Source organism: Molossus molossus, unplaced genomic scaffold (genome assembly GCF_014108415.1).
Source record: "Molossus molossus isolate mMolMol1 unplaced genomic scaffold, mMolMol1.p scaffold_m16_p_7, whole genome shotgun sequence".
In the NCBI taxonomy this organism is placed as follows: Eukaryota; Metazoa; Chordata; class Mammalia; order Chiroptera; family Molossidae; genus Molossus; species Molossus molossus.
In genome coordinates, this window is record NW_023425401.1 from 92,402,150 (window position 1) to 92,428,939 (window position 26,790).

A 26,790-nucleotide genomic window follows, 5' to 3' on the forward strand; every position below is an offset into this window, starting at 1 on the left:
CAAGGACTCAAGATCACGTGGAAAGGAGATCTGTGGAAGAAAGGGGGTAGTACTCATGCACTGGGAGGGTATTGTAGAGTATTGACCAGACTTGTTTTGGAAGTAGTTCATGCAAGCATTGTGCCCAGAGCCAGATTGCAAAGGAAGGGGAACTAACTACTGATCTGATCATATCTGGGTATTTTACATGTATATTAGTAAAACAACAATAATAATAGCTAACTCTTATTGAATGCTTGCTAGGCTATCTCCCAAGTACTTCACATGCATTTACTTGAATCTCACAACAGACCTTTGGGGCACTCTTAACACATCCCCAAGATTCTGAGACAAAGTTTCAATAGTTTGCCCAAGGCCACACAGTAAGTAGTAATGCTTAGATTCCATTCCAACTCTGGCTCCAGAGTTGGCTCTTGGGCAGTGCATGCTGCCTCTTGTTTAATTAGAGGGATCAGAGGAGCTACTTTTCCCTAGAAACAAGCTCAGTGAATCAAAATGATCTGTCCACAACCTCACAGCTAGTAAGTGACAGACACTGGGCCCAGGGTCTTCCTGACTCAGAACCCAAACTCGCCACTCTCGGTTATGACTGTTGATTTGCCTTTCTATCCAGGTTTCCTATGTTGTGTTCCCTCGGACCTCCCTGTATCCCTTGCTTACTGTGATCATTCTGGCAATCACTGTTTCTCTCGGCAGTAGTATAGCTACTTTTTAACCTTTATCAACAACAGTATTCAAAACAATAAAATTTTTAGTGTTGTCTAATGATGTTTTCCAAAATAAGAGAATATGTGAACAATTTTCTTTCTTCTTTTTACCTCCATGGACATTCCCTCCATCCCTTCTTTCTTTGGAATATTTATGTAAAGGAGTGGGAATGGGATGTAGAGGGAGTTCATTCTAGGCTTTTTTTTTTTTTTTTTTTTTAATTTTACAAAGAGATAGGGATAGAAACATCTATGAGAGAGAGAGAATATAGATTGGCCGCTTCCTGCATGCCCCCCACTGGAAATTGGGCCTATAACCTGGAGATATGTCCTGACCAGGAATCGAACAAGCAACCTCTTGGTGCATGTGTCAATGCTCAACCACTGAACCACACTAGCTGGGCCATTCTAGGTTTTTAAAAACTGAAAAATGTTACCTTTTGATGTCTGGCAGTGGAGGTTAACAGAGACTCTGATCACTAGAGGGCACTGTGAGCCCACTTTTTGTGAATGCAGCCATTAAGCAGCAACTGGAGGTCCGGTACCACAAACACTCCCCCAACCAAGAAATCTTGCAGCATTTTTTAAAAATATGGTTTTATTGACTTTTTAGAGAGAGGGAGACCCTGTCTGGTGCATCATAGCGGTTAGAGCATCAGCCCGTGGACCAAAGAGTCAGGGGTTCAATTTTGGTTAAGGGCACGTACCTTGGTTGCAGTTTGGTCCCAGCCCTGGTCCAGGTTGTGTGGGAGGCAACCAGTTGATGTGTCTCTCTTACACTGATGCTTCTCTCTCTCTTCTCCTCCCACTCGATCTGAATATAAATGGAAAAATATCCTCAGTTGAGGATTTTTTTTAAAAGGGGGGGGGGGGATAGAGTTAGAAACATCTATCAGCTGCCTCCTGCACGCCCCCTACTGGGGATCAAGCCTGCATCCCGGGCATGTGCTCTGACTGGGAATCTAACTGTGACCTCTCAGTCCCTGGGATGATGCTCAGTCCACTGAGCCACACTGGCTGGGCATCTCGCATTATTTTATAGGAGCCCCAGCTCTTATGACTGAGCCACAGAGGCCACTTTCCTACCAAAGCTCCTGAATCAGGTCCTCGGAAGAAACACCGCAGAATCCAAGAGGAGCCTGGTTTGTAGGACTCTCTGTGGCCCAGCTGGTGGCCTGAGACCAGGTCTCCATGTGTTCACTGCCTGGCAAGCTCTTACCACTCTCATACTGTTGTAGACCAGACTCAGACTTCGAACTGGGTTCAAATTAAGAGAGCTTTATTAGCCGCGCAGCGACTGTCCCATCTTACGCAGAGGAGAGAGAGCAGCCCCAAGCTCAGGGGGAGGGTGCTTATATCGTTTTCTTAGCCCCTGTTAAAAAATTGGGCTAAGGGTCTGCGAGCAAGCAAGTATGTACAGAAGTGGATATCTGCAGTTAGCCATTATGTCTGAGGGGTAAGCATTTCTATGTGCACAATGTAGTGGTCAACTCCGGCTGATGCCTCTCTCCTTCCCTCTTACCTAGTTCCTGTAATCCTCTTAGGGTCCAGAGTAAGGTCTACCAAGTGGGTAATTTTTAACTACAGGTTTTCACAGTACTTTAGCTGTGTGTTCTTTTGTTTTATTGCCCTATTGTCTGTCCTTCACATTCCCCATTGGTCTTGGGGCTAATTCAAATCCTTGAACCTAGATAAGTTTCTTCAGTCTCTTCTACCATGACCAGTCTCTGGTAAGGAGTGCTCAGGACCACGAGCTTCACAGTCTGAATGCGTTCCTTGATGAACTGAACTGTGCGATTGATTATAATAGGACCACACGTCAGCATCAGGAGTAAGAGGATGAGGGGACCAGCCAGGGAAGTTAGGGTAGTGAGCCAAGGGGACCAGTTGAATAAATTCTCATACCAATTAGTGGAGGCTGATTGGGCTTTCTCCTGTTCCTGTAGTATTGTCTGATTCCTGATGGAGTCTGTTGTTTCTCCTATCATCCTGTTGGTGCCGATGCCTATGTAGTATGGAGGTAAGGGGTTTTAAGCAGAACCAGCAGTTTCGGGTTTGGTTAGGGTTGGTCTTCTGCTTAGAGGATACCATTGGCCAGAGTCCTCAGAGAACCATATTGAGTCCCCAGGGTGAAATGGGTGCATAGGGTCCGAGGTGAGCACAGGCAGGTCATCACAGACGAGTTTGTGGACAGCTTTCAGGGCGGACTGCAGGGCCTGCAAGAACTGTAAGAGGGCGAGGGGGAGCAGAGTGGTCCAGTTTTCACCGGTTTTTAAAGTAAATTTGGTTAAGGTTTCCTTTAAGGTCCTGTCTCCCTGCCTGAATCTTTCTTTATCTTGCATAGACCCTCTGCGTCTTTCCTAGTGCTTTCCCGGACATAAACCTGAGAGCTTGCTCAATCTATCTGCGGTCTGCACACTGCCCAGTTTTCCTTTTCCTCCTCCCTACTCAGATCCACACACTCCTGCTTCTCTCTGCCTTCTTTCCCTGTGACTTTACCAGACATCACCTGCCTCTCGGGAGTTCAGTAAGCTTGGTGTAACCTAAGTGGGTAGTCTGGTGCAGCTGGTTGACTAAAGTCCGACCTAAGGCCTCTGGGACTAACAACCTCCCATCAGGCAGTGTCCATCATCCATTGATTCTGGTCTGCAGCAGATTTTCCTTGCCCCATCAGAGAGCCTGGATCAGGGCTATGAGTTCAGGCATTGGGCTGAAGTTCCCCTACTTAATGACTGAGACCATATGACACGGTCCAGAGTTATTGCTGCTGCCTCAGCATACCTGATCTCTTCCTGGACATAGCTGTTCCCGTCCATGAACAATACCTCATCTGATGATGGCAGGGGGACATCCTTGAGGTCTGACCGGGCTGTCTGCATGGTATCTACAGGTAGTCCTGTAGAGGTTTCTCCGGGTCATCATGCAGGAGGCAGGCTGGCAGGATTAATGGCCAACGTCTTGTAGAACTTGATGTGGGGCTGGCCTGGAGTGGCAGTGGCCAGCAATTGAAGAATCACTCCAGTCACTGGAGAAGATCACGTCCAAGTAGGGGACATGGGCACTCCAGCATGGCCAGAAATGAATGAGTCACGGTATATCTCCCATGGTCCATAGTCCTCTTTGAAGACCACGGGTAGGTTAGGGGCCCATTGGCCCAGTCAGGACTGAGTCTGCTGCATCAGTATCCTCTACACCTGACTTAGTCTTAGTCTTTTCTATCCCTAATTGGGACCTAGGCCTGCCATCCTGACCCTTCTTAGGGTGATCCTTCCCCAAGGGCCCTGTTTCCCTTAAGGCTGCTCCTACCACCTTTGCAAATTCAGCCAATTTGGCCAATAGGCCTATAGGAGAACACAGTGAAAAGTGTTCAAGGAAGCCCTCCCCCGGATAGTATTTGGGTCCCATAGTGGGCAGAGGAATGGGAACATTTCCTCTGACCCCAGGTTTACAAAAGGATTAGGAAAGGGGAGCAACGTCCTAGCACGCGTGTTTACGTGGGGCAGAGTGTTTTTTAACTCTCCAAGAGCATTTCGCACCCATGCCCTTTCATGGACTGACCACTGTCCCCGCCCTCCCCGGGAAGCCCTGTGGCCACCAGGTGAGTGCCTGTGTGTCCACCCGCCTGCTGCCCCCGTTTCCCAAGACAAGGGGCTCTCCACACTGACCCCTGTCCCAAAATGCGGTGCCAAGCAGGACACACAGAGCGACCCACCAGCAGGGACAGCCCTTGAATCACTAATTATTCTGTTAACTGCCTGTAGCAACCGAGCTACAAAATCTTGATATGGCTCTTCAGGTCCTTGTCTGATGGATGTAAGGTCTAGCGAATTTCCCCTTTTGTTGGGAGCTCTTTCCAGGCCTTTGAAGCACAAATATTAATCACAACTGTGATGGAGGATGGTGGGGGAGTCTCTAAGGACTCAGAGCCATTCTCGGCTTTCCTCGAGTCTTTCACTACACCTGGCTTCCCCACCTTGTTAGCCTCCTGCACAGGATCAAGACAATCTCTAACTAGGGCCCAAAGAGGAACTGTTTGCACCAGAAACTTGTTCAGGCCTTTAGCTATATCTTTGCCTCTAAGGCATGCCCTGCCTGTGCCCAGGTTTCTCTTGGGGCCCAGTTTGGGACCCACTACCAGTATATGTGCCCTAATCAGAACCTTCCTCAAATAAAGGGCATTAGGGCTCCTAACTATGATTAGACTAACAGCAACAAAGTTGAGGGAGACACAGTAGGGAGGCAGACGAGGACAAAAACAAGGGAAGACACACAAGACAGAAACTTTTGCTTACAAACGTTATGGAGCACGGTCACTCACACACTGTTTAAATTTTCTTTCAGAAATTCCCTATCCTGAGCGGCGCCTATGACGCTTGGGAGGTGATCAGTCTCCCCTTCCACCCCAGTGGCGGGTCTGAATGAACAGAATTTGCCCGATTTGAATCCCACCTAACATCTTGGGGGGATTCCCAGGAGAGGAGAGGCTGCCCCGCATCCGGCCCTCTCACTCTCTTCCAGATAGACCGGTCACCTTCGGAGGCTTTTACCAGGTTCCCTTTCATCTTTTTCTAAAAAAAATTTTTTTAATTATTTTATCCTCACCTGAGGACACTTTTTTGCATTTATTTTCAGATAGAGCAGGAGGGAGAGAGAGAGAAACATCGACCTGACAGAGACACATTGAGTGGCCACCACCCACACAACCCCAACCAAGGCCGGGTACAAACCGCAACCAAGGTACGTACCCTTAGGGGGAACCGAACCCGGGTCTCTCGGGTCCATGGGCTGACGCTCTAACCGGCCCCTTTCATCTTTTTTTTGTTTTGGGGACATCTTAGCATCTCCCGGATGTTCGATGGAAACCCAAGTAGGATCTTCGGGGCCCTGGAACTCTGGGGGTGCCTCCCCTCAGATCTATAGGGGTCGGGCAGCCGGATCGGGAGAGGCAGCTCATCCTAGGCGTCTAGCCCTTGGTGTAGCAAAACACCAGGGAATCACGCTGGTGTGGGGGTCCCAGTGGGTCTGAGAGTGGGGAGGCGGGTCTCTAGGTGAGCTGGATTTGTGACAGGTTGGCCGTCTGGCCCAAGAACCATTTTTGCTGCTTCTCTGTAAATCCTGTCCCTCTCCTCGGAGGTCAACAGGACCTGCAAAAGCTGCTGACAGTCATCCCAAGTGGGCTGATGGGTGTGGAAGACTGTCTCTAGGAGAGAGATTAAACCTTGGGGTTTATCAGAGAAGGAGGGGTTCTGTTGTTTCCAATTATACAGATCGCTAGTCGAGAAGGGGACATAAACCATGAAGGGCCGAGTCTGGTCTCCACCCAGTGGTGGAGCAACCTGACGGAGGGGCAGGATGGCAGCTGAGGAGTCTGGTGCCTGCAGAGGGGTTACAAGGGGTGACGCCACGGGTATGAGGAGGACTGAGTGGCTGAAGGGCTTCAGCCTCTCCGGCAGCGGCAGCGGTGGGTGGCGGAACCCCATAAGGGGGTGGCCCCAAAGGGTCAGTGAGGGGGCCTTCTGGGGGACTTGAAAGAACAGGGTAAAGCCTTCGGGAGGGAGCAGGAGCCGAGGGCTTCTGAGGCTTCTGTGGAGGCTTGGCAATTAAAATCTTCTCCCTATTAGGGCACAAACATTTCTTAATATAATTGGGCTTGTCAGTAGCTATGTCAATCCAAACATCAATATAGGGAATTTGGTCTGGGTGTCCGGGATTCCCATAGATGACGCCCCGAACTGCAGACAAATAGCCTAAATCGAAAGTGCCCTGAGAGGGCCAGCCCACCCGGAAAGTGGGCCACTCGTTTGCACAAAGTGCGCAGGGATCCAGGGTCCACCACGACGTCGTGACCTGAGGCCCACGTGGAGAAATCTGAGAAGTTATCAAGGAGACACTGAAGAGGGGTCTTAGGTCCTGAAGGTCCCTGACCCATTTTGAAGGACGCATGGGCCGGCACCACACAGAAGCACAAAACACAAAAGGACAAACAGATCAGAGACGAAGAGGTTGCCAGATAAACCGAACTGGAGCCAAGAGCGACGTCTCCTTTGGCCCAGGGGCGGGATCTATGTGCTGCGGCCAGCAGACCCACTTCCCCAATTACTCTGCGGAGTTTTCAGAAAGACTTACCGAGGGACGTCCCTCGGTAAGCCTGGGCCCAGGATTTCCAGATGCTCTCTAGATGGAATTTGGAGTGGAGTCAATTCCCAGGGCAGAGTGGCGTCCGGGGCGGAGGAACGTCTCTCCGAGGCCTTCCCCTAGACCGCCCGTCTGCTCCGGGGATGGACCTGTCTCCCCGAGTCTGAGGAGGTCAACCCGCCGGAGTGGGGGACCTCGTTTATCTGTCTCACTGGGGCCTCCAAATGTTGTAGACCAGACGCAGACTCTGAACTGGGTTCAAATTAAGAGAGCTTTATTAGCTGCATGGCGACTGTCCCATCCTACGCAGAGGAGAGAGCAGCCCCGAGCTCAGGGGGAGGGTGCTTATATCATTTTCTTAGCCCCTGTTAAGGAATTGGGCTAAGGGTCTGCGAGCAAGCAAGCATGTACAGAAGTGAATAGCTGCAGTTAGCCATTATGTCTGAGGGGTAAGCATTTCTATGTGCACAATGTAGTGGTCAGCTCCGGCTGATGCCTATCTCCTTCCCTCTTACCTAGTTCCTGTAATCCTCTTAGGGTCCAGAGTAAGGTCTACCAACTGGGAAATTTTTAACTACAGGTTTTCACAGTACTTTAGCTGTATATTCTTTTGTTTTATTGCCCTGTTGTCTGTCCTTCACATTCCCCATTGGTCTTGGGGCTAATTCAAATCCTTGAACCTAGATAAGTTTCTTCAGTCTCTTCCTCCATGACCAGTCTCTGGTAAGGAGTGCTCAGGACCACGAGCTTCACAGTCTGAATGCGTTCCTTGATGAACTGAACTGTGCGATTGATTATAATAGGACTGCACGTCAGCATCAGGAGTAAGAGGATGAGGGGACCAGCCAGGGAAGTTAGGGTAGTGAGCCAAGGGGACCAGTTGAATAAATTCTCATACCAATTAGTGGAGGCTGATTGGGCTTTCTCCTGTTCCTGTAGTATTGTCTGATTCCTGATGGAGTCTGTTGTTTCTCCTATCATCCTGTTGGTGCCGATGCCTATGTAGTATGGAGGTAAGGGGTTTTAAGCAGAACCAGCAGTTTCGGGTTTGGTTAGGGTTGGTCTTCTGCTTAGAGGATACCATTGGCCAGAGTCCTCAGAGAACCGTATCGAGTCCCCAGGCTGGAATGGGTGCATAGGGTCCGAGGTGAGCACAGGCAGGTCATCACAGACGAGTTTGTGGACAGCTTTCAGGGCGGACTGCAGGGCCTGCAAGAACTGTAAGAGGGCGAGGGGGAGCAGAGTGGTCCAGTTTTCACCGGTTTTTAAAGTAAATTTGGTTAAGGTTTCCTTTAAGGTCCTGTCTCCCTGCCTGAATCTTTCTTTATCTTGCATAGACCCTCTGCGTCTTTCCTAGTGCTTTCCCGGACATAAACCTGAGAGCTTGCTCAATCTATCTGCGGTCTGCACACTGCCCAGTTTTCCTTTTCCTCCTCCCTACTCAGATCCACACACTCCTGCTTCTCTCTGCCTTCTTTCCCTGTGACTTTACCAGACATCACCTGCCTCTCGGGAGTTCAGTAAGCTTGGTGTAACCTAAGTGGGTAGTCTGGTGCAGCTGGTTGACTAAAGTCCGACCTAAGGCCTCTGGGACTAACAACCTCCCATCAGGCAGTGTCCATCATCCATTGATTCTGGTCTGCAGCAGATTTTCCTTGCCCCACCAGAGAGCCTGGATCAGGGCTATGAGTTCAGGCATTGGGCTGAAGTTCCCCTACTTAATGACTGAGACCATATGACACGGTCCAGAGTTATTGCTGCTGCCTCAGCATACCTGATTTCTTCCTGGACATAGCTGTTCCCGTCCATGAACAATACCTCATCTGATGATGGCAGGGGGACATCCTTGAGGTCTGACCGGGCTGTCTGCATGGTATCTACAGGTAGTCCTGTAGAGGTTTCTCCGGGTCATCATGCAGGAGGCAGCCTGGCAGGATTAATGGCCAAAGTCTTGTAGAACTTGATGTGGGGCTGGCCTGGAGTGGCAGTGGCCAGCAATTGAAGAATCACTCCAGTCACTGGAGAAGATCACGTCCGAGTAGGGGACATGGGCACTCCAGCATGGCCAGAAATGAATGAGTCACGGTATATCTCCCATGGTCCATAGTCCTCTTTGAAGACCACGGGTAGGTTAGGGGCCCATTGGCCCAGTCAGGACTGAGTCTGCTGCATCAGTATCCTCTACACTTGACTTAGTCTTAGTCTTTTCTATCCCTAATTGGGACCTAGGCCTGCCATCCTGACCCTTCTTAGGGTGATCCTTCCCCAAGGGCCCTGTTTCCCTTAAGGCTGCTCCTACCACCTTTGCAAATTCAGCCAATTTGGCCAATAGGCCTATAGGAGAACACAGTGAAAAGTGTTCAAGGAAGCCCTCCCCCGGATAGTATTTTGGTCCCATAGTGGGCAGAGGAATGGGAACATTTCCTCTGACCCCAGGTTTACAAAAGGATGTAGGAAAGGGGAGCAACGTCCTAGCACGCGTGTTTACGTGGGGCAGAGTGTTTTTTAACTCTCCAAGAGCATTTCCTACCTGTGCCCTTTCATAGACTGACCACTGTCCCCGCCCTCCCCGGGAAGCCCTGTGGCCACCAGGTGAGTGCCTGTGTGTCCACCCGCCTGCTGCCCCCGTTTCCCAAGACAAGGGGCTCTCCACACTGACCCCTGTCCCAAAATGCGGTGCCAAGCAGGACACACAGAGCGACCCACCAGCAGGGACGGCCCTTGAATCACTAATTATTCTGTTAACTGCCTGTAGCAACCGAGCTACAAAATCTTGATATGGCTCTTCAGGTCCTTGTCTGATGGATGTAAGCGAATTGAATTTTCCCTTTTGTTGGGAGCTCTTTCCAGGCCTTTGAAGCACAAAGATTGATCACAGCTGTAATGGTTGATGGTGGGACAATGTCTAAGGACTCATAGCCATTCTTTGCTTTCCTCAAGTCTTTCACTACACCTGGCTTCCCCACCTTGTTAGCCTCCTGCACAGGATCAAGGCAGTCTCTAACTAGGGCCCAAAGAGGGAATGTTTGCACCAGAAACTTGTTCAGGCCTTTAGCTATATCTTCGCCTCTAAGGCACGCCCTGCCTGTGCCCAGGTTTCTCTTGGGGCCCAGTTTGGGACCCACTACCAGTATATGTGCCCTAATCAGAACCTTCCTCAAATAAAGGGCATTAGGGCTCCTAACTATGATTAGACTAACAGCAACAAAGTTGAGGGAGACACAGTAGGGAGGCAGACGAGGACAAAAACAAGGGAAGACACACAAGACAGAAACTTTTGCTTACAAACGTTATGGAGCACGGTCACTCACACACTGTTTAAATTTTCTTTCAGAAATTCCCTATCCTGAGCGGCGCCTATGACGCTTGGGAGGTGATCAGTCTCCCCTTCCACCCCAGTGGCGGGTCTGAATGAACAGAATTTGCCCGATTTGAATCCCACCTAACATCTTAGGGGGATTCCCAGGAGAGGAGAGACTGCCCCGCGTCCAGCCCTCTCACTCTCTTGCAGATAGACTGATCACCTCCGGAGGCTTTTACCAGGTTCCCTTTCATCTTTTTCTAAAACTTTTTTTTAAAATTATTTTATCCTCACCTGAGGACACTTTTTTGCATTTATTTTCAGATAGAGCAGGAGGGAGAGAGAGAGAAACATCGACATGACAGAGACACATTGAGTGGCCGCCACCCACACAACCCCAACCAGGGCTGGGTACAAACCGCAACCAAGGTACGTACCCTTAGGGGGAACCGAACCCGGGTCTCTCGGGTCCATGGGCTGACGCTCTAACCGCTGAGCCAAACTGGCCAGGGCCCCTTTCATCTTTTTTTTGTTTTGGGGACATCTTAGCATCTCCCGAATGTTCGACGGAAACCCAAGTAGGATCTTCGGGGCCCTGGAACTCAGGGGGTGCCTCCCCTCAGATCTATAGGGGTCGGGCAGCCGGATCGGGAGAGGCAGCTCATCCTAGGCGTCTAGGCCTTGGTGTAGCAAAACACCAGGGAATCATGGTGGTGTTGGGGTCCCAGTGGGTCTGAGAGTGGGGAGGCGGGTCTCTAGGTGAGCTGGATTTGTGACAGGTTGGCCGTCTGGCCCAAGAACCATTTTTGCTGCTTCTCTGTAAATCCTGTCCCTCTCCTCGGAGGTGAACAGGACCTGCAAAAGCTGCTGACAGTCATCCCAAGTGGGCTGATGGGTGTGGAAGACTGTCTCTAGGAGAGAGATTAAAACTTGGGGTTTATCAGAGAAGGAGGGGTTCTGTTGTTTCCAATTATACAGATCGCTAGTCGAGAAGGGGACATAAACCATGAAGGGCCGAGTCTGGTCTCCACCCAGTGGTGGAGCAACCTGACGGAGGGGCAGGATGGCAGCTGAGGAGTCTGGTGCCTGCAGAGGGGTTACAAGGGGTGACGCCACGGGTATGGGGAGGACTGAGCGGCTGAAGGGCTTCAGCCTCTCCGGCAGCGGCAGTGGTGGGTGGCGGAACCCCATAAGGGGGTGGCCCCAAAGGGTCAGTGAGGGGGTCTTCTGGGGGACCTGAAAGAACAGGGTAAAGCCTTCGGGAGGGAGCAGGAGCCGAGGGCTTCTGAGGCTTCCGTGGAGGCTTGGCAATTAAAATCTTCTCCCTATTAGGGCACAAACATTTCTTAATATAATTGGGCTTGTCAGTAGCTATGTCAATCCAAACATCAATATAGGGAATTTGGTCTGGGTGTCCGGGATTCCCATAGATGACGCCCCGAACTGCAAACAAATAGCCTAAATCGAAAGTGCCCTGAGAGAGCCAGCCCACCCGGAAAATGGGCCACTCGTTTGCACAAAGTGCGCAGGGATCCAGGGTCCACCACGACGTCGTGACCTGAGGCCCACGTGGAGAAATCTGAGAAGTTATCAAGGAGACACTGAAGAGGGGTCTTAGGTCCTGAAGGTCCCTGACCCATTTTGAAGGACGCAGGCCGGCACAACACAGAAGCACAAAACACAAAAGGACAAACAGATCAGAGACGAAGAGGTTGCCAGATAAACCGAACTGGAGCCAAGAGCGATGTCTCCTTTGGCCCAGGGGCGGGATCTATGTGCTGCGGCCAGCAGACCCACTTCCCCAATTACTCTGCGGAGTTTTCAGAAAGACTTACCGAGGGACGTCCCTCGGTAAGCCTGGGCCCAGGATTTCCAGATGCTCTCTAGATGGAATTTGGAGTGGAGTCAATTCCCAGGGCAGAGTGGCGTCCGGGGCCTTCCCCTAGACCGCCCGTCTGCTCCGGGGATGGACCTGTCTCCTCGAGTCTGAGGAGGTCAACCCGCTGGAGTGGGGGACCTCGTTTGTCTGTCTCACTGGGGCCTCCAAATGTTGTAGACCAGACGCAGACTCTGAACTGGGTTCAAATTAAGAGAGCTTTATTAGCTGCATGGCGACTGTCCCATCCTACGCAGAGGAGAGAGCAGCCCCGAGCTCAGGGGGAGGGTGCTTATATCATTTTCTTAGCCCCTGTTAAGGAATTGGGCTAAGGGTCTGCGAGCAAGCAAGCATGTACAGAAGTGAATAGCTGCAGTTAGCCATTATGTCTGAGGGGTAAGCATTTCTATGTGCACAATGTAGTGGTCAGCTCCGGCTGATGCCTATCTCCTTCCCTCTTACCTAGTTCCTGTAATCCTCTTAGGGTCCAGAGTAAGGTCTACCAAGTGGGAAATTTTTAACTACAGGTTTTCACAGTACTTTAGCTGTATATTCTTCTGTTTTATTGCCCTATTGTCTGTCCTTCACAATACTCCAAGTCAAACTCAAATTCAGTCTTCCATCTTTCTAGGTTATGAGGCCTGTCTCTGTTGTTCCCAACTTCTTCTAAGTAGGCTGTCCACTGCCACATCCCTCCCTTAGCCTGAGCTTTTATTCATTTTTTGTCTTTTTAATCTAAGAATTTAAAAGATATTTAAAAAGACAAAGAACAACTTAATAAACATTCATATTCCCACTACTCAGAAATCACAACTCATAAATTTATTTTATTAGCTCTGGCCAGTGTGACTCAGTTGGTTGGATCATTGTCCTGTACACCAAAATGTGGCAGGTTCTATTCCTGTTCAGGGCACATGCCCAGGTTGAGGGTTTGATTCCCTAGTCCGGGCCCCTATGGGAGGGAGGCAACTGATCGATGTTTCTCTCTCACAACAATGTTTCTTTCTCTCTTTCTCCCTTCCTCTCTCTAAAATCAATTTTTAAAATTACTTTATCATATTTGTTTCCACTCTATTTTTTTAAATATGTTTTTAGTGATTTTAGAGAGGGAGAGGGAGAGGGAGAAACATTGATCAGCTGCTTTCTGCTGCCTCCTATATGCCCCCTACTGGGATGGAACCCACAACCCCAGCATCTGACCAGGAATCCAACTGGTAACACCTCAGTGCTTGGGACAACGCTCAACCAACAGAGCCACACCAGCTGGACAATATAGGTATATTTTCATCTATTAGTCTCAGCACCTAATGATCCCTTTCATTCTAGATATTCTCATCTTTCAATTTGGGGATATTTTTGTTTGTTTGTTTTTGTTAATCCTCACCTAAGGATATTTTTCCATTGAGTTTTAGATAGAGTGCAAGGGAGGGAGGGAGGGTGGGAGAGAGAGGGGGGGAGGGAGAGAGAGAGACACTGATGTGAGAGAGACACATCAATTTGTTGCCTCCCACAACCCTGATCAGGGCCAGATATTGAACTGGCAACTCAGGTATGTACCCTAGACTGGGAATCAAACCCACAACCCTTTGGTCTGAGGGCTGATGTTCTAACTGCTGAGACAAACTGACCAGGGCTTAGGGAAATATTTTGAATTATTTCTTTGATTACCTACCCCCATTTTCTTTGTTACCTCTTTCTGGCACTCATATTATTCAGATGTTGAACTTCCTGGACTGGCCCTCTAATTCATTTTTCTTTCTCTTTCTTTCTTCCTTCTTTTTCTTTTTCTTCCTCTTCCTCCCTTCCTTCCTTTCTTTTTGGAAATTGAAAGAGAAAACTTAATAAAGACCTGAAAAACAATTTCTAAAAGACCAAACTTCTCCAGAAAACTGTAGCTACACAATGCATTTCATCTGTCATGTTATAATATGCATTAGACACATATAAAAACCATAAAACAGGCCAGCATTCAACAGTGTGAGCAAAGATGAAATGCATCTTTTCTATTTTTAAATTTTTCCTTTTGTTCATTGAGTTTTAATTTTTTTCCGCTAGAATGCTTTCATTTTAAAGGTCTCCTTTGTTTCCTGAATGTTCACTTCTGGAAACAGCATGTTCTTTTGCAAATACAATATCTTTGGTCTCTGAGGGAATTAATGATTTTTTTTGAGGGGGTTGTCTTGATTTATTCTTCATGCATAGCCTGTTTCTTCCAAGTTTTTTTTTTTTTTTTTCAGTTTTCTTAATTGAAGATCTGAAGATCTTGTTGATCTTGTTCATTTTCAGTTTTCTTCAGCACTGCTGGTTTGGCTCAGCAGTTAGAGTGTCAACCCGTGGACAGAAGGGTCTTGGGTTTGACTCCCAGTCAAGGGCACATACCTGGGTTGCAAGTTCGATCCCTGGCCCCAGTCGGGGTCATGCGGGAGGCAACCAGTACATGTGTCTCTCTCCCATCAGTGTTCTCTCTCTCTCTCTCTCACACTCCCTTCCACCGATTCTAAAAATCAATAGAAAAACATCCTCGGGTGACCCGTCCCGCAGGTCGAGCAACGAGGACTCTAGAGGGGGAGTGAGGATGATGAGGGACAAGAGACACGAGAAATGGAGACAAGACAGGCCTCTGATCAAGTCTCGTTTATTCAGGGGGAGTTCACATACTATATAGGGGAAAAACAGGTGAAACAGTTAATGAGTATCCCACCTGAAGCAAATTCCAGTAAATACCCCAGGTAGAACAAATGATAAGCAAAGAATGGAGTAAGCAATTATCTAGAGGAATGTAGACACTGTATGCAGAGAGACCCTGCCCTGGGGCCAGAGACAGCAGAGCAGACTGCAACAGAATGGATGCCATGCAAAAGTCTCCCACACTCGGGTGAGGATTAACAACAATTAAAGTTTTCTTCATATATCTGGTGACTGTCTGTCTGCTCGTACTTGAATATGACATTAATGATTCTCTGGAAACTCTGTGAACATGGGTATGGTCTTCAGCAAGGGTAATGTGGCTGGCTTATTTCCTTATGAAACTCTCATGGTAGTATCTTCACGTTGTCTCCCTTGGGCTGACCAGATACCAGAGACATTCTTTCAATCTCCTGCAGGAAAGATACATTTCTGCCTGTCAGGATGAGCCACATGAGGGAGAAGAACCATGGTCTAAATATTTCATAAACTAAATAGTTCATAAACTTGTGCTTAATTACCCTGTTTCCAATATGGTATCTCCATTTTTAACTATGCTTGGTGTCCCTCAGTAACAAAGATGGCAGAAACAGCAACTGGGTAGGGATGAAGTTAAAAATGGCTAAGAAGTGTGCCCTGATGTTTGACTGCAGCCAGTGAACAGTGTCTGAATAAATAAAGGATGACTATCAGTTTCTTTCCAGTGCTCCAACTCCTTATATTTTGTAACCACATCCCAGGGAAGAATTAATTCATCCCCTAAGTAATCAATTCTAGTGGCAGTCCAGGTAGGCAGCTGCTGTCTATGAGCTCCCACATAGGCCAGGTGGCCATACCGCAGCTCCCTTGTGCATTAGAGAGAAGAAAGAAATCAGTTATTGAGCTGCTAATCTCTGCCCCGACAGCTGGAGGATGAAGCTCTGTGCTGGTCCATTGCAACAGGAAGGAAATTCTGAAAGCCAGAGTGTGAAGAGAAAGCTTAAGGAGTCCTTATGCCTGGTGTAGTTGTGGGCTTTGTAGAAATGGCAGTGCTCAGATGCCTTCCAATATATAGCATCAGGCACAAATTTGAAGGCCAGGGTATGAGACTCCATTCAGAGAAGGACAACTCACAAAGATTTTCAGGCTAACAGTAGCACAGGGAAGGAGATCAAGGCAGGTGGGTGTCAATATAAGAAACATTCAAACCTGTGAAGAATCTTTGTGAGTTTATTTGAGCCAAACTCTTGATAATTGCTGGGAAGCAAAATCTCAACGGACTGAGATAATGCTCCGGAGAAGGGCAGTTTTGCATCTTATTTTATGCATTACAATCAAAAGAGGATACGTAAGTGGGTTACATGAAATCCTTTGGTGATAGATTAGGGAGGTGGGAGAAAGCAAAGCGAGGAAACCTCTGGGATTGGATAAAAAGTAAAATGATAGATACATTCTTCTTTTAATAGGTCGGTATAGGTTAGTTAACAGTCAACAATTAACTCAATAACAACGAGGGGATTTGTGGTTCCTGCCTGTGCTTTGAAGGGTCTGGAAAAAGGAAAATTACTTTGACATTCCAAAGATAAATTATTGTAGATGCAAAAAGACAATAGACAGGCTCAGTTAAGTTAAAGATTGACCTTTGTCAGGGAAGATACCAGCCTAGGATATGACTACCCACAATAAACTGCTTTTAGTTAGGAAGTTTTCATTTCAGACTATCCTATGTGGTTACTTTAGGTCTCTGAGTTTGTAGGCAGCCATGCAGGCCTCCCCTGAGCTTGTCAGGTTTAGTATGTGGCCCCTTTTCATCCACATGGGATTCTGTAGGACAGATGGAGCTCTCCCTCTCCTTCTTGCCAGGGAAAACATAGCTACTCCAAAGACTAGCTGTCCTGTGGCCTTCTGGGGGTGTCAGGGCTATCACTCTCTGAGCAACCATTAACTATAAATGAGATCCCTTTTACCTCAGTTTCTCTGAGAATACAGAAGAAATAACCTATCCCATAATCTATTACCCAGTCATCTGCATTTTAATGTATTTTGTTTTTTTTCCAAGTTTATTTACATAGTTAAAATCTTACAGAATGTGCAATGTTGTCTCCTGCTTTGTAGTTTACTATGTTATCATAAGTTTTTATTTCCCTTTATCACTCAAAAAAGTTCTTGGCACACTGGCTGGTTTGCTCAGTGGTTAGAGCACTGGCCTGCAGACCAAAGGGTTGTGGGTTCAATTCCAGGTCAAGGGCACATACCTAGGTTTTAGGTTCCATCCCTGTCCTGGTTGGGCTAATTCAGAGGGTAACCAATCAATATGTCTCTGTCACATTGATGCTTCTCTCTCTCTCTCTCCCTCCCTACTTCCCACTCTCTCCTGGAAAAAATATCCTTGGATGAAGATTAACAGAAAAAAAAGTTCTTGGCTAACTTAATATTAAAGGCTATAACTATCCCCCTATTGTTGGACCTTAAAGCTGTTTCAGATCCCTTTTTGTTATTAAAAATAAAACTGTCATACATGTCTTTGCGTTTACACCTTCTAAAATAGTGTCAAATTTAAAATAATACAGAAAAGCACACAGAAATGTAAAACAGCATCCCAAATCCCATTGCTCAAAACGTCAGTATTCCGAAGGGTGGTGTGGCTGGGGCTTTGCTGGCCTCACAATGTCTGCCAGTTTCAATTTTCAGAGTCTGTTGCCTGTAATCTTCCTGCTTGCATGGACCTGTGCTTATATCTATCCAGCCTCCTGGACAGAAATCAAACTGGATTGGTGGATATATTTGGAAAGTACACCAGAATTGGTGAGTGGAAGAGTCTTTATGTTGCAGTATGCTGTGATGGCCTTCAACATCCACTTCATATAGTAGGTTGAAAAAATAACTGAATTTAATTGCCATCAGATTTCAATATGAAAAGGGGACTTATCTGCAGAACATAATTGAAAGAATGGTTAACAATTTTTTTCTTTATTGATTTTAGAGAGAGAGAAAGGGAGAGGCAGAGAGAGATGGAAACATCGATGAGAGAGAACATTGATTGGCTGCCTCCTGCATGCTCCCCACTGGGGATTTGGCCCACAACCTGGACATGTGCCTTGACTAAGAATCAAAGCAGCAACCTCTTGATGCATGGGTCGATGCTCCACCACTGAGCCACACTGGCTGGGCGGTTAACCATTTTATCTGTGAACATTGAATTTGATAAATTTCCAGTTTCTATTCTTTATTTTTGTTATAGAACCAATGTTCTATAGTAATAATTAGGACGTGACCATTTAATAGTCAAATAGTTTGTAACAATCAATCTCAGTACTATCACTACAATATTACATTCTGCAGATATCATTCTGTTTGTCAGATACCAGTTTTTAGGTATCTCTAAGGCACATAGTAGAAAACAAAACTGGTAAATGATTCAAGTTCCTTTCACTGTGATTTGAAAATGATGTATCTTTATAGAATGAAGCCTTTAAAAAATCAGTAATCAAAGGTTTAATGATAAACCGCAATAATTTCAGCTACTTTTTAAAAAAAAATTAAAAAATGGACCGATTATATATTTGACGAATTACAATGATAATTTCTGATTGCAACAAAAAAAAGTGTTGTTGTGAGAACCACTATGAAGTTATAATGTAAATACATATTTTTAAATGTGAAAAGGCAATTTCCTTTATATAAAACTCATTTATCCATCACGTAATGTCAAATGCACCTATATTTAAAAAACGCATGATTCTTTTGAGGAAAAAGAGCCAGATCAAATACATCACTAAGGGAAAGCATGTATACAAAACTACGAAGTCTACTGAGGACAAAGACCACCATTTTACATATTTTTAATTCCCCAGTTCCTGATGGGTTCTCAGACTATAGTTTCTCAGTTGATGAGTAGCAAATTGATTTATTGGTTAAATGAGCAACTGTGGAGTCATATATGTCAGTTATACTGAGAATGGTATAAAATAAATGGGTAATTCACCAGAAACTGGCTTCTAAATTGTAACTTTAATGACCTTGAAACAACATGATTTAATACCAAATGTTTAAACACTCATTATCATTGCTAATCTGTGAAATCAATATTATTTATATCTGATTAGCTATACAAAACTCATTGATTTTTCTTTTGAAAAAGGCAGTAGAAATCCCAAAGAATAAGGGAGAGACTACTAATTAAAGGTCATGTTTACAAATCTAGCACCATAATTCCAGTCTTAGGACCTCCCAAGCAGCTGGAAAGAGGAAGGGAAGAGGTGAGGATGTTGGAAAAGTAAGGACGGACAGTTCATAACTTGTGGCCCCATTTGTGCTCGAAGAAATGCAGGGTCTAGCAAAGGCTGATACTGGAGATAAGACAGAAGCTTTGGTTCAGATGTAGAGGAGGCCCTGGAGAAGAGTAAAGCCAGGATTTCCTGGAGGCAGCGCTGGAGTTGGCCTCATGAACTAGGGGGTTTCTTCTTGGCATTCAAATCCTATATAATATAATTTCTTCAAGTTTTTTTTTTTTCCCCCTCACCCGAGGACATTTTTCCATTTTTTGTTCAGGTAGAGTGGGAGGGAGAGAGAGGAACAGAGAGAGAAACATCGATGTGAAGGGACACATCGAGTGGCTGCCACCCGCACAACCGACCAGGGCCGGGGACAAACTGCAACCGAGGTACGTGCCCTTAGCGGGAACCGAACCCGGGTCTCTCAGGACCGCAGGCCTACGCTCTAACCGCTGAACCAAACCGGCCAGGGCAATTTCTTCAAGTTTTTTAGCCAGGTTTGGTATGTCATAATTCTGAGCCAGATACATTCCAACCAGGTTGCCAAAAGTAAATCCAAGCAGGAACTGGAGCCTGATATCAGCGAACCGGGAGTGAATGATGGTAGCAGGTTGGTGGGCTGTTCAGCTACTTAATTAAAAATAAAAATTTGCCACACACACACACAATCACTAATCACATGTGGTTAACATTTCTCTATGCTGACAGATTTATCTTAATTTCAGATGATTTCCCTAGTATAATTAATAGGTCAAAAGATTTGGCCTCTTAAACACGAAACTCCACTGCCTTTTATTTCAACCTAATGATACCTAACTTCTTTTGGGGATGATCTTAAAATTCCGACCCAGAATGTCCCAGACATTTCCACAGCAAGAATTTTATTTCTTCTAAAAACAATGTCATTGAAGTTTGGAAAGGTGTTAGAATACCGATTGCACAGAATCAGTAAATTCAAGCAACTTCAAGCCTGAGGAAGGCACTCTTCTCACGTGTGGCCGCCACTTTTCCTTTAAATGCCTGCTCACGTGATCGCAAACGTGCGTGCGCACACAGGAAATTCACACTGTCAGGGTAATTCCTCCCCCACCTTCCCAGTCTAGGATTTCTGGCATTTTCTCCACGGAAATCGTTAACTCCTCTGGAGACTTTCTCTTTCTTATCCCCTTCGTTGTATCACCTCTTCCCACTCCTTTCTATTAGTCGCGGGCCCTTGCGCTCCATCTGTCCTACTCTATCCAACTTGCCGGAGGTAGGACGACGAAAACTACAACTCCCAGGGGGCCTCGCGGGCACTGCCCTCGGCGGCGCGCAGTGTAGGTCGGGGACTGAGGTCCCAAGGTCTTTTCACCGCTCGCAGACCGGAGCAAGCGCACTACAGGTTCCGTGGCGCCTCGCGCGCGAGCGGGGCAGGACCAGGGCCGGAGGGGAGGGGCGGGAGTGGGAGCCTGGGGCTGGCTGGCGGGTGCGCGGGGGCGGGGGCGGGGGCGGGGGCGGGGTAGCGGAGGCGATGGAGGGGAGGAGTGGAGGGATGGGGGAGGGAAGGGGAAGGGAGGCGGGAGGCGGGGCCGAGCCGGAGCTGGAGCTGGAGTCTGAGCCGGCGGTTGCAGTGGAAGCGGTGATGTCGGTGCAGGTCGTGTCAGTAGCGGCTGCCGCGAAAGTGCCTGAGGTGGACCTGAAGGACCTGAGCCCTTCCGAGGCGGAGCCGCAACTGGGACTGAGCACGGCGGCCGTGAGCACCATGGCCCCCCCGGCGGGCGGCGGGGACCCCGAGGCTCCAGCTCCAGCTCCAGCCGCGGAGCGGCCCCCAGCCCCTGGCCCCGGCTCCGGGCCCACAGCTGCCCTCAGCCCTGCCGCTGGGAAAGTGCCTCAGGCGTCGGCCATGAAGCGGAGCGACCCTCATCACCAGCATCAGCGGCACCGCGACGGCGGCGAGGCCCTGCTCAGCCCCGACGGCACCGTTACCGAGGCGCCGCGCACGGTCAAGAAGGTATTGGGGCCGGGCTGCCTCTGGTGGAGAGAGAGGGAGGGAGGGAGGGGGACCCGCACGCTGATCCTCTCGGCACCGAAGCACCCTCCCTTCTGATCACGGAAGCAGAGGGACCCCTTTTCCCCTTAAACCCACTCTCTCAGAGATGCCCCCACCCGTCCCCCGGTGCTGGGAAGCGAGGACTCCAGCCAGCACGGCCGCACTTTGCTGTGAATAACATGGAGGTAGCGCTTTCCACTACTACTTGGAATGGGCAGGGAGAAGAGAGGCACCTAATACTGCCCCTCCCTGCACCCCAACATACTCCCGTGTTATTTTTCAGACTCTCGGAGGAGACGACCCCGGTGGTACCGAAAAACCTTACCACTTATGAGAGTTCACCCAGCAATAAGGGTGGAAAGATCTTTTCTGATTGTAGTTAGGAGTAAGCAATAGTTACCTCGCATTGAAATCCTCAGTTGTCTGGTTTCTGTGCAGATGATTATTTTATGCCTTTCTGTGGTCAACAGCTTCCATAGAGTAGTGCTGATGCTGTGCCCTTCACTCCAGATACTGCAATGTTGCATCTCCTCTGAATGTAGAAGGGTAATGGAGAGATTGTCTTCACTCTTTTCAGAGGTTTGTCCTCTCTGCTCAGTAGTTGGCCACCAGGATTATTAGATTGTGTTTAGAGAGATTGCTTGTTTTATTGGTTCGTTTTATTATGATCTGAAAGTGTTAGGAAGAAATGCTTCCACTTTTGGGAAAGGCTGTCATTGTAAGGCTTTTTGTCTCAGCTGTCAGCTTCTTTCAGACACAGTTTTGAAGAGGCATAGTCTTGAGCACCAGCGAGTAAGTGTCCCTAGATGTAGTGTACTTACATATTACCCTTACAATGGCTATGCATAGTGTGTCTCTCCTCTCATAGCACAGAGAAAAAGGGCAAATATTGGAAAAGACGTGAATCATATAAAAAAATGATTATGGCTCTAATTTCTGACATACATACAATATGAGCACAGTGATTTATGTTTTTTGTTTTTTATTGGAAATGATTTTTATCAGAACAGCAGTAAGGTGATGTGAAGTCTGCGTTGGTTTCACTGTAAGAATCAGCTGAATTGGAACCTTGGATCCAGCCTAACTTGTGATAACCTAATGATTAAGGTATAAAGCAGATAACCCTTTCATTCTAACTACCCAAACATAGGTGATTAACAAATGATATCCGAGGCAAGACTGAAGGAATTTGTTTAATGATGCCTTAGGACTGTGTCCTTGTTTGCAGTATGAAACTCCTCTGGGAGGAATTACTATAGGAGGAAAGGAAGGCAGCATGAGCTGCCTCTAGTACCTAGATGTGAGTCTGGAAATCTAGAACATGTTTCTGACTAGTTCAGTTGCTTTATAACTTCAGCCAAATTTTTCTTGCGTTAAGGACCTTTTTGTGTAAAATCTGTAATGTGATTAGATCTCTTGAGGGTAAGAGTGTTTAGCAAATTGTTTTTGAGACAGAACATTTACTGTCAGACAGACCTGGTTTGAATCCTGGTACCCCCACTTTTCTCCCTTCTGCTTTATATAGTGTGGGAGAGACTGGGGGCACCTTTGAAATAGCTACCTTTGGCTATGTAATTGGTGACTGTTGCTTTAATTTTGTAACTGCCATATAGAAGTTTATTTGTCTTAAGTCACATTTCCATTGATGGTTTCCCTTACTTCATTCATGTATCTGTCATCATTTTTCTTAGTTCTTTTACTCTTTTCAGCCGCACAAGGGAAATAAACTTTTTACAAGAGCCAGAATTCTCAAGTGCAGTAGTTAATAAGAATGAACATATGGTGTGCAGGATACTCAGTCACATCTTATCTTTGGCACAAGTTGCATCGTATAATTTGTGATGCTCTGAGGACCAGATCTTTTTATTGTGGCTCTGATATATTTGTACATAATGTTTTTCTTCATAAGCTCAGATCAAGTGAATCCAGCAAACCCAAAATCACTATATGGTGAAATGGGAAGAGAAGTTCCACAGTGAATGGAGTGGTAAAGTTGAGAGGATTTCTTTCCTGTGTTCTTAATAATGGGGTCATAGGAATGTCACAGTACAGCAGGGAAAACAAGGCAGAAGAGGATTTATTTCAGAAAAGTTAAAACTTTCTGACAGTAAGGCTGTGAGCCAAGAACTGTAACTCAGTTGTGGTTACATCAGTATTTGTAATGACCATGTTCAAGCAGATGATTATTTTTTTTTTTGGCAAAGGTATCCACCTTGCACTGGCTTTGTTGCTTGTCAGCAGAGAATGAGTTGAGCCATGTTAGAGCTTTCTTGCCTGAACTCTTTAAGCTCTTGACTTGGTTAATTATGGATTACTAAAATAGAATCTTTTGGATGTAGGCATGGGAATATGGGAGCATTGGATGTAGGCATGGGAGTGTGACTCCTTTTATTAGTTAGGAAAACACAGCTTTGCATAATGTTCAGTAACGCAAATTGACATATTGACCCTAATAATAGTTACCATTTATTGGCCTTTTATATGCCAAGAATTGTTGTAGGTGTTTTTCTAATCCTGACAACATATTGAGATATAGGTGGCATTATCTCCACTTTACAAATGATGAAATGAAGCCCAGAGAGGTAAAGTGCCTTGCCCAAGGTTATACAGTTAGAAAGTAGCAGAGGTAGGACTTAAACCTATGTCTATTTCCAAAGCCCATATCCTTTTCATCATGCCCCACTGATTCTTTTTTAACTTCTTTTTTTTAATCCTCAACTGAGGACATGGTCATTGATTTGAAAGAGGGAGTCAGACAGACAGAAACATCGATGTTAGAGAAACATCAACTGATTGCTTCCCATACGTGAACCAACCAGGGACCGAATCTGCAACCCAGGTATGTGCCCTGATCGGGTAGACCAGGGACCTAACCAAAAGTTTTTGGTGCATGCGATGATGCTCCAACCAGCTGAGCCACATTGGCTGGGGCCTTTAACTTCTTGAATGCTTGGTTCTGATCTTCTCTCAGAAGTCTGAGAATATTGTTGAATTATAAGGTATGTGTGTCTGGTTTAAGGCTTAGTTCATCCCAAAACCAAGTAAGGGTCTTAGGGCTTTAGGAAGAGGCTGGTGAAAAAATTGTACAAATGTAGAACTGCAAAGAATTGTGAAATTAGGAGAGAGGAAGAAGAACATCTCATATAGAAAAAAACATTTTAAGATTAATGATGCATTTTCACATTAGTAATTTATTAATAATCTAAGAAATATTGTTATTTTTTAAATTATAAATAAATATGGAGTACCTAAGGGAATATGCTTCCTCTTTCTGTCCAGCTAACAATTTCAATTTTTCCTTGTTTTTTTAAATCCTCACCAAGGACATTTTTTTTTTTATCCTCCCCCGAGGACATTTTTCCGTATTTTGTTCAGATAGAGTGGGAGAGAAAGAGGGAGAGGGAGAGAGAGAAACATCTATGTGAAAGGGACACATCGAGTGGTTGCCTGCTGCACGACTCAACCAGGGCCGGGGTCAAACTGCAACTGAGGTACATGCCCTTAGTGGGAACCGAACCTGGGTCTCTCTGGATCACAGGCTGACGCTCTAACCGCTGAGCCAAACTGGCCAGGGCCTGGGGACATTTTTTGCATTTATCTTCAGATAGAGCGGGAGGGAGAGGGGGGGAAGAGAGAGAGAGAAACATTGATGTGAGAGACATACATCAACAGGTTCCCACCCATCTGGGGCAGGGACAAACTGCAACCAAGGCACATGCCCTTAGTGGGAACTGAACCAGGGACTCTCTCTTGTCTGCAGGCCGACACTCTAACCACTGAGCCAAACCAGCTAGGGCTTTCCCTTTTCTTTAAGTCCTACCTTCTTCATGAATCAATTTCTAATTGAACCTTTAGCCAGTTAGAAGGGGATGCATACTGTTAGATATTCTCGCTGTGTACCAGGCATTGTATTAGAGCTTTACACATACTTTTTTGTTTAATCCTTTTAAGAGCTCTCAGAGAGAGGTAGGGTTATCCTTGTTTTATTGAGGGTTGGAGAGATTAAAGAATTTGTTCCAGGGTTGCACATTTAGTAATGTGATGGAGCTGACAGAACTCTAATCTGTTTGACTTCTAAACCCAAACTCAGTTGCTTTTCAATTGAAATATTTCTCTGTTCAAAACTCAGATTGAATCTTAAACTATGTATTTTTTGTGGATGTTTTTGTTATTTCACTAATAAGTAGTTTATTTTTATTTATTGAGCTTATTCAGTGGTTTTACCATATGTTTATGTGAACATATATGAAACTTGAAGAGAAAGCAGCCTTTTTTTGGCATTATAATTTGTGAATTATATTCTCCTTGGACCTGATTGGGACAGATTGAACATTAGGTGGTGTTTTAGGAGGTTGCTCAGAGCTGAAGTTGCAATTGTGTATTTGATGTCCTGAGGAAAAACCTAAGTCCTTAATATCCAATTCATTCAAGAAATGGATAGTTCATGAAAAAAGGAGAGTAAATTTATTTATTCTATTATTTTCTTGAAAGTGTTCCCCTCTTCCACAATGAAAGAAGGAAAAAAAGATTTGTTGGAATCTTTATTCAGACTCTTGTCAAGTTGGTTTTATAAAGAATATGCAGTTTCTTTCTGGTGGTTCTTGTTTTAATAACTCAGAGAAGTACAACTGAGGTGGATGGGAGAACAGTCTGGCAGTTGCCCTGGTCTGGTGTCCTGCTGTTGTGTTCAGGAGGTATGTATACAATTAGAGGAGCCGAAATTCCATTTACTCAGTAAGCCGAAATTCCATTTACCCAATAGTAGCTTGATCAGATTTCTGTGGAATTTGTGGGAGTTTTTTATAGTCTGAATGACCTATGGCCTGAGATTTGGTGAGGGCTAAGTGAGCAGAAGAGAAAGTGTTGGATTGACATTTCTTCTGTAACAGTTTTATTTTGCTTAAATTAAATAAGTTAAGACATTTCGGTCCCCCTCTTCCCCAGCTATACTCTGCAACAGTTCAAGTAATCATTTTCTTTCTTGGGCATTGCATTAATAGCTCATGATTTCCTATTCTCCTTTGCAAGTGGAAATGTATCTGGGGCACCAGTTCTTAGCTCAGAACTATGTAAAGGAAGGGTACAGAGGTTTTAGAGCTGCTAGTGGAATTTCTCTGACTATAAGTCAGGTTTTTCCTTAAAGCCTTTCTGAAGACTGCAAAACTGTCATTGAAAGTTAAGTAGCCTGAGATTAAAACTGGTTTCATCTTGCCTACAAACTTATCACCTGCAGTGCTCCAGTGGTGAACCCTTTTGAACACTCTAAAAGATTAGATACTGTTGACTACATTTTCTTGGCTTCGATTATAACTCTTCACTCATGGCTACCATTTGCTGAATACTTACTCTCTGCCAGACATCTCTCTCTCTATCTCATCTCACTTAATTGGAACAACTTTGTCAGAGAAAATATAGTCTCAAAGAGAGTAAGTACAGTGTAACTTGCCCAAGGCTTTGCCAGTCTGTGATGCCTTTGGGATTAGTGAGATGGAGCACTGTCTATAACAACAATGGGAGACTTGGCCACACTGCCAGCCCCTACTTTTCTGACCAAACTCTCGTGAAATCTGTTAAAGCTACTGTATCTTGGCTGCTGCTAAGACCACTCTGTGCAGCCTTTTGGATCTCAAGATCTACAGCTTGCACCTCCATTACCAGCAAATTCCCATGTAGCGTTAGCCTCTAGCAGCATGATCCAGTTACAGGGTCAACAGTGGGAATGCTGTTAGTGTGGCACCTGGTATCCACAACTATAGTAGTGCAGCCTAAACTGCAGCATCTCCCGCTTGGCATTAGCAAACACA

General features: G+C 46.2%; 2 protein-coding genes across 3 annotated transcripts in view; one reads left to right on the plus strand and one right to left on the minus strand.

The window, feature by feature from the left end:
- Positions 1-19,125: 19,125 nt before the first annotated feature.
- Positions 19,126-20,181, minus strand: LOC118619697 (short transmembrane mitochondrial protein 1-like). The gene is made up of 3 exons (XM_036246333.1): positions 20,138-20,181; positions 19,425-19,530; positions 19,126-19,161 (listed from the first exon to the last, which is right to left on the minus strand). The coding sequence occupies exons 1-3, from the start codon at positions 20,179-20,181 to the stop codon at positions 19,126-19,128; spliced, it is 186 nt and encodes a 61-aa protein (XP_036102226.1).
- A 356-nt stretch (positions 20,182-20,537) lies between these two features.
- AHCYL2 (adenosylhomocysteinase like 2) overlaps positions 20,538-26,790 on the plus strand; it is a 184,555-nt gene continuing 178,302 nt past the window's right edge. For both annotated transcript variants that reach the window (XM_036246783.1, XM_036246784.1), the window contains exon 1: positions 20,538-20,947. In XM_036246783.1, the coding sequence (XP_036102676.1) occupies positions 20,579-20,947 (369 nt within the window). In that variant the 5' untranslated portion in view covers positions 20,538-20,578. The remainder of the gene's footprint in view (positions 20,948-26,790) is intronic.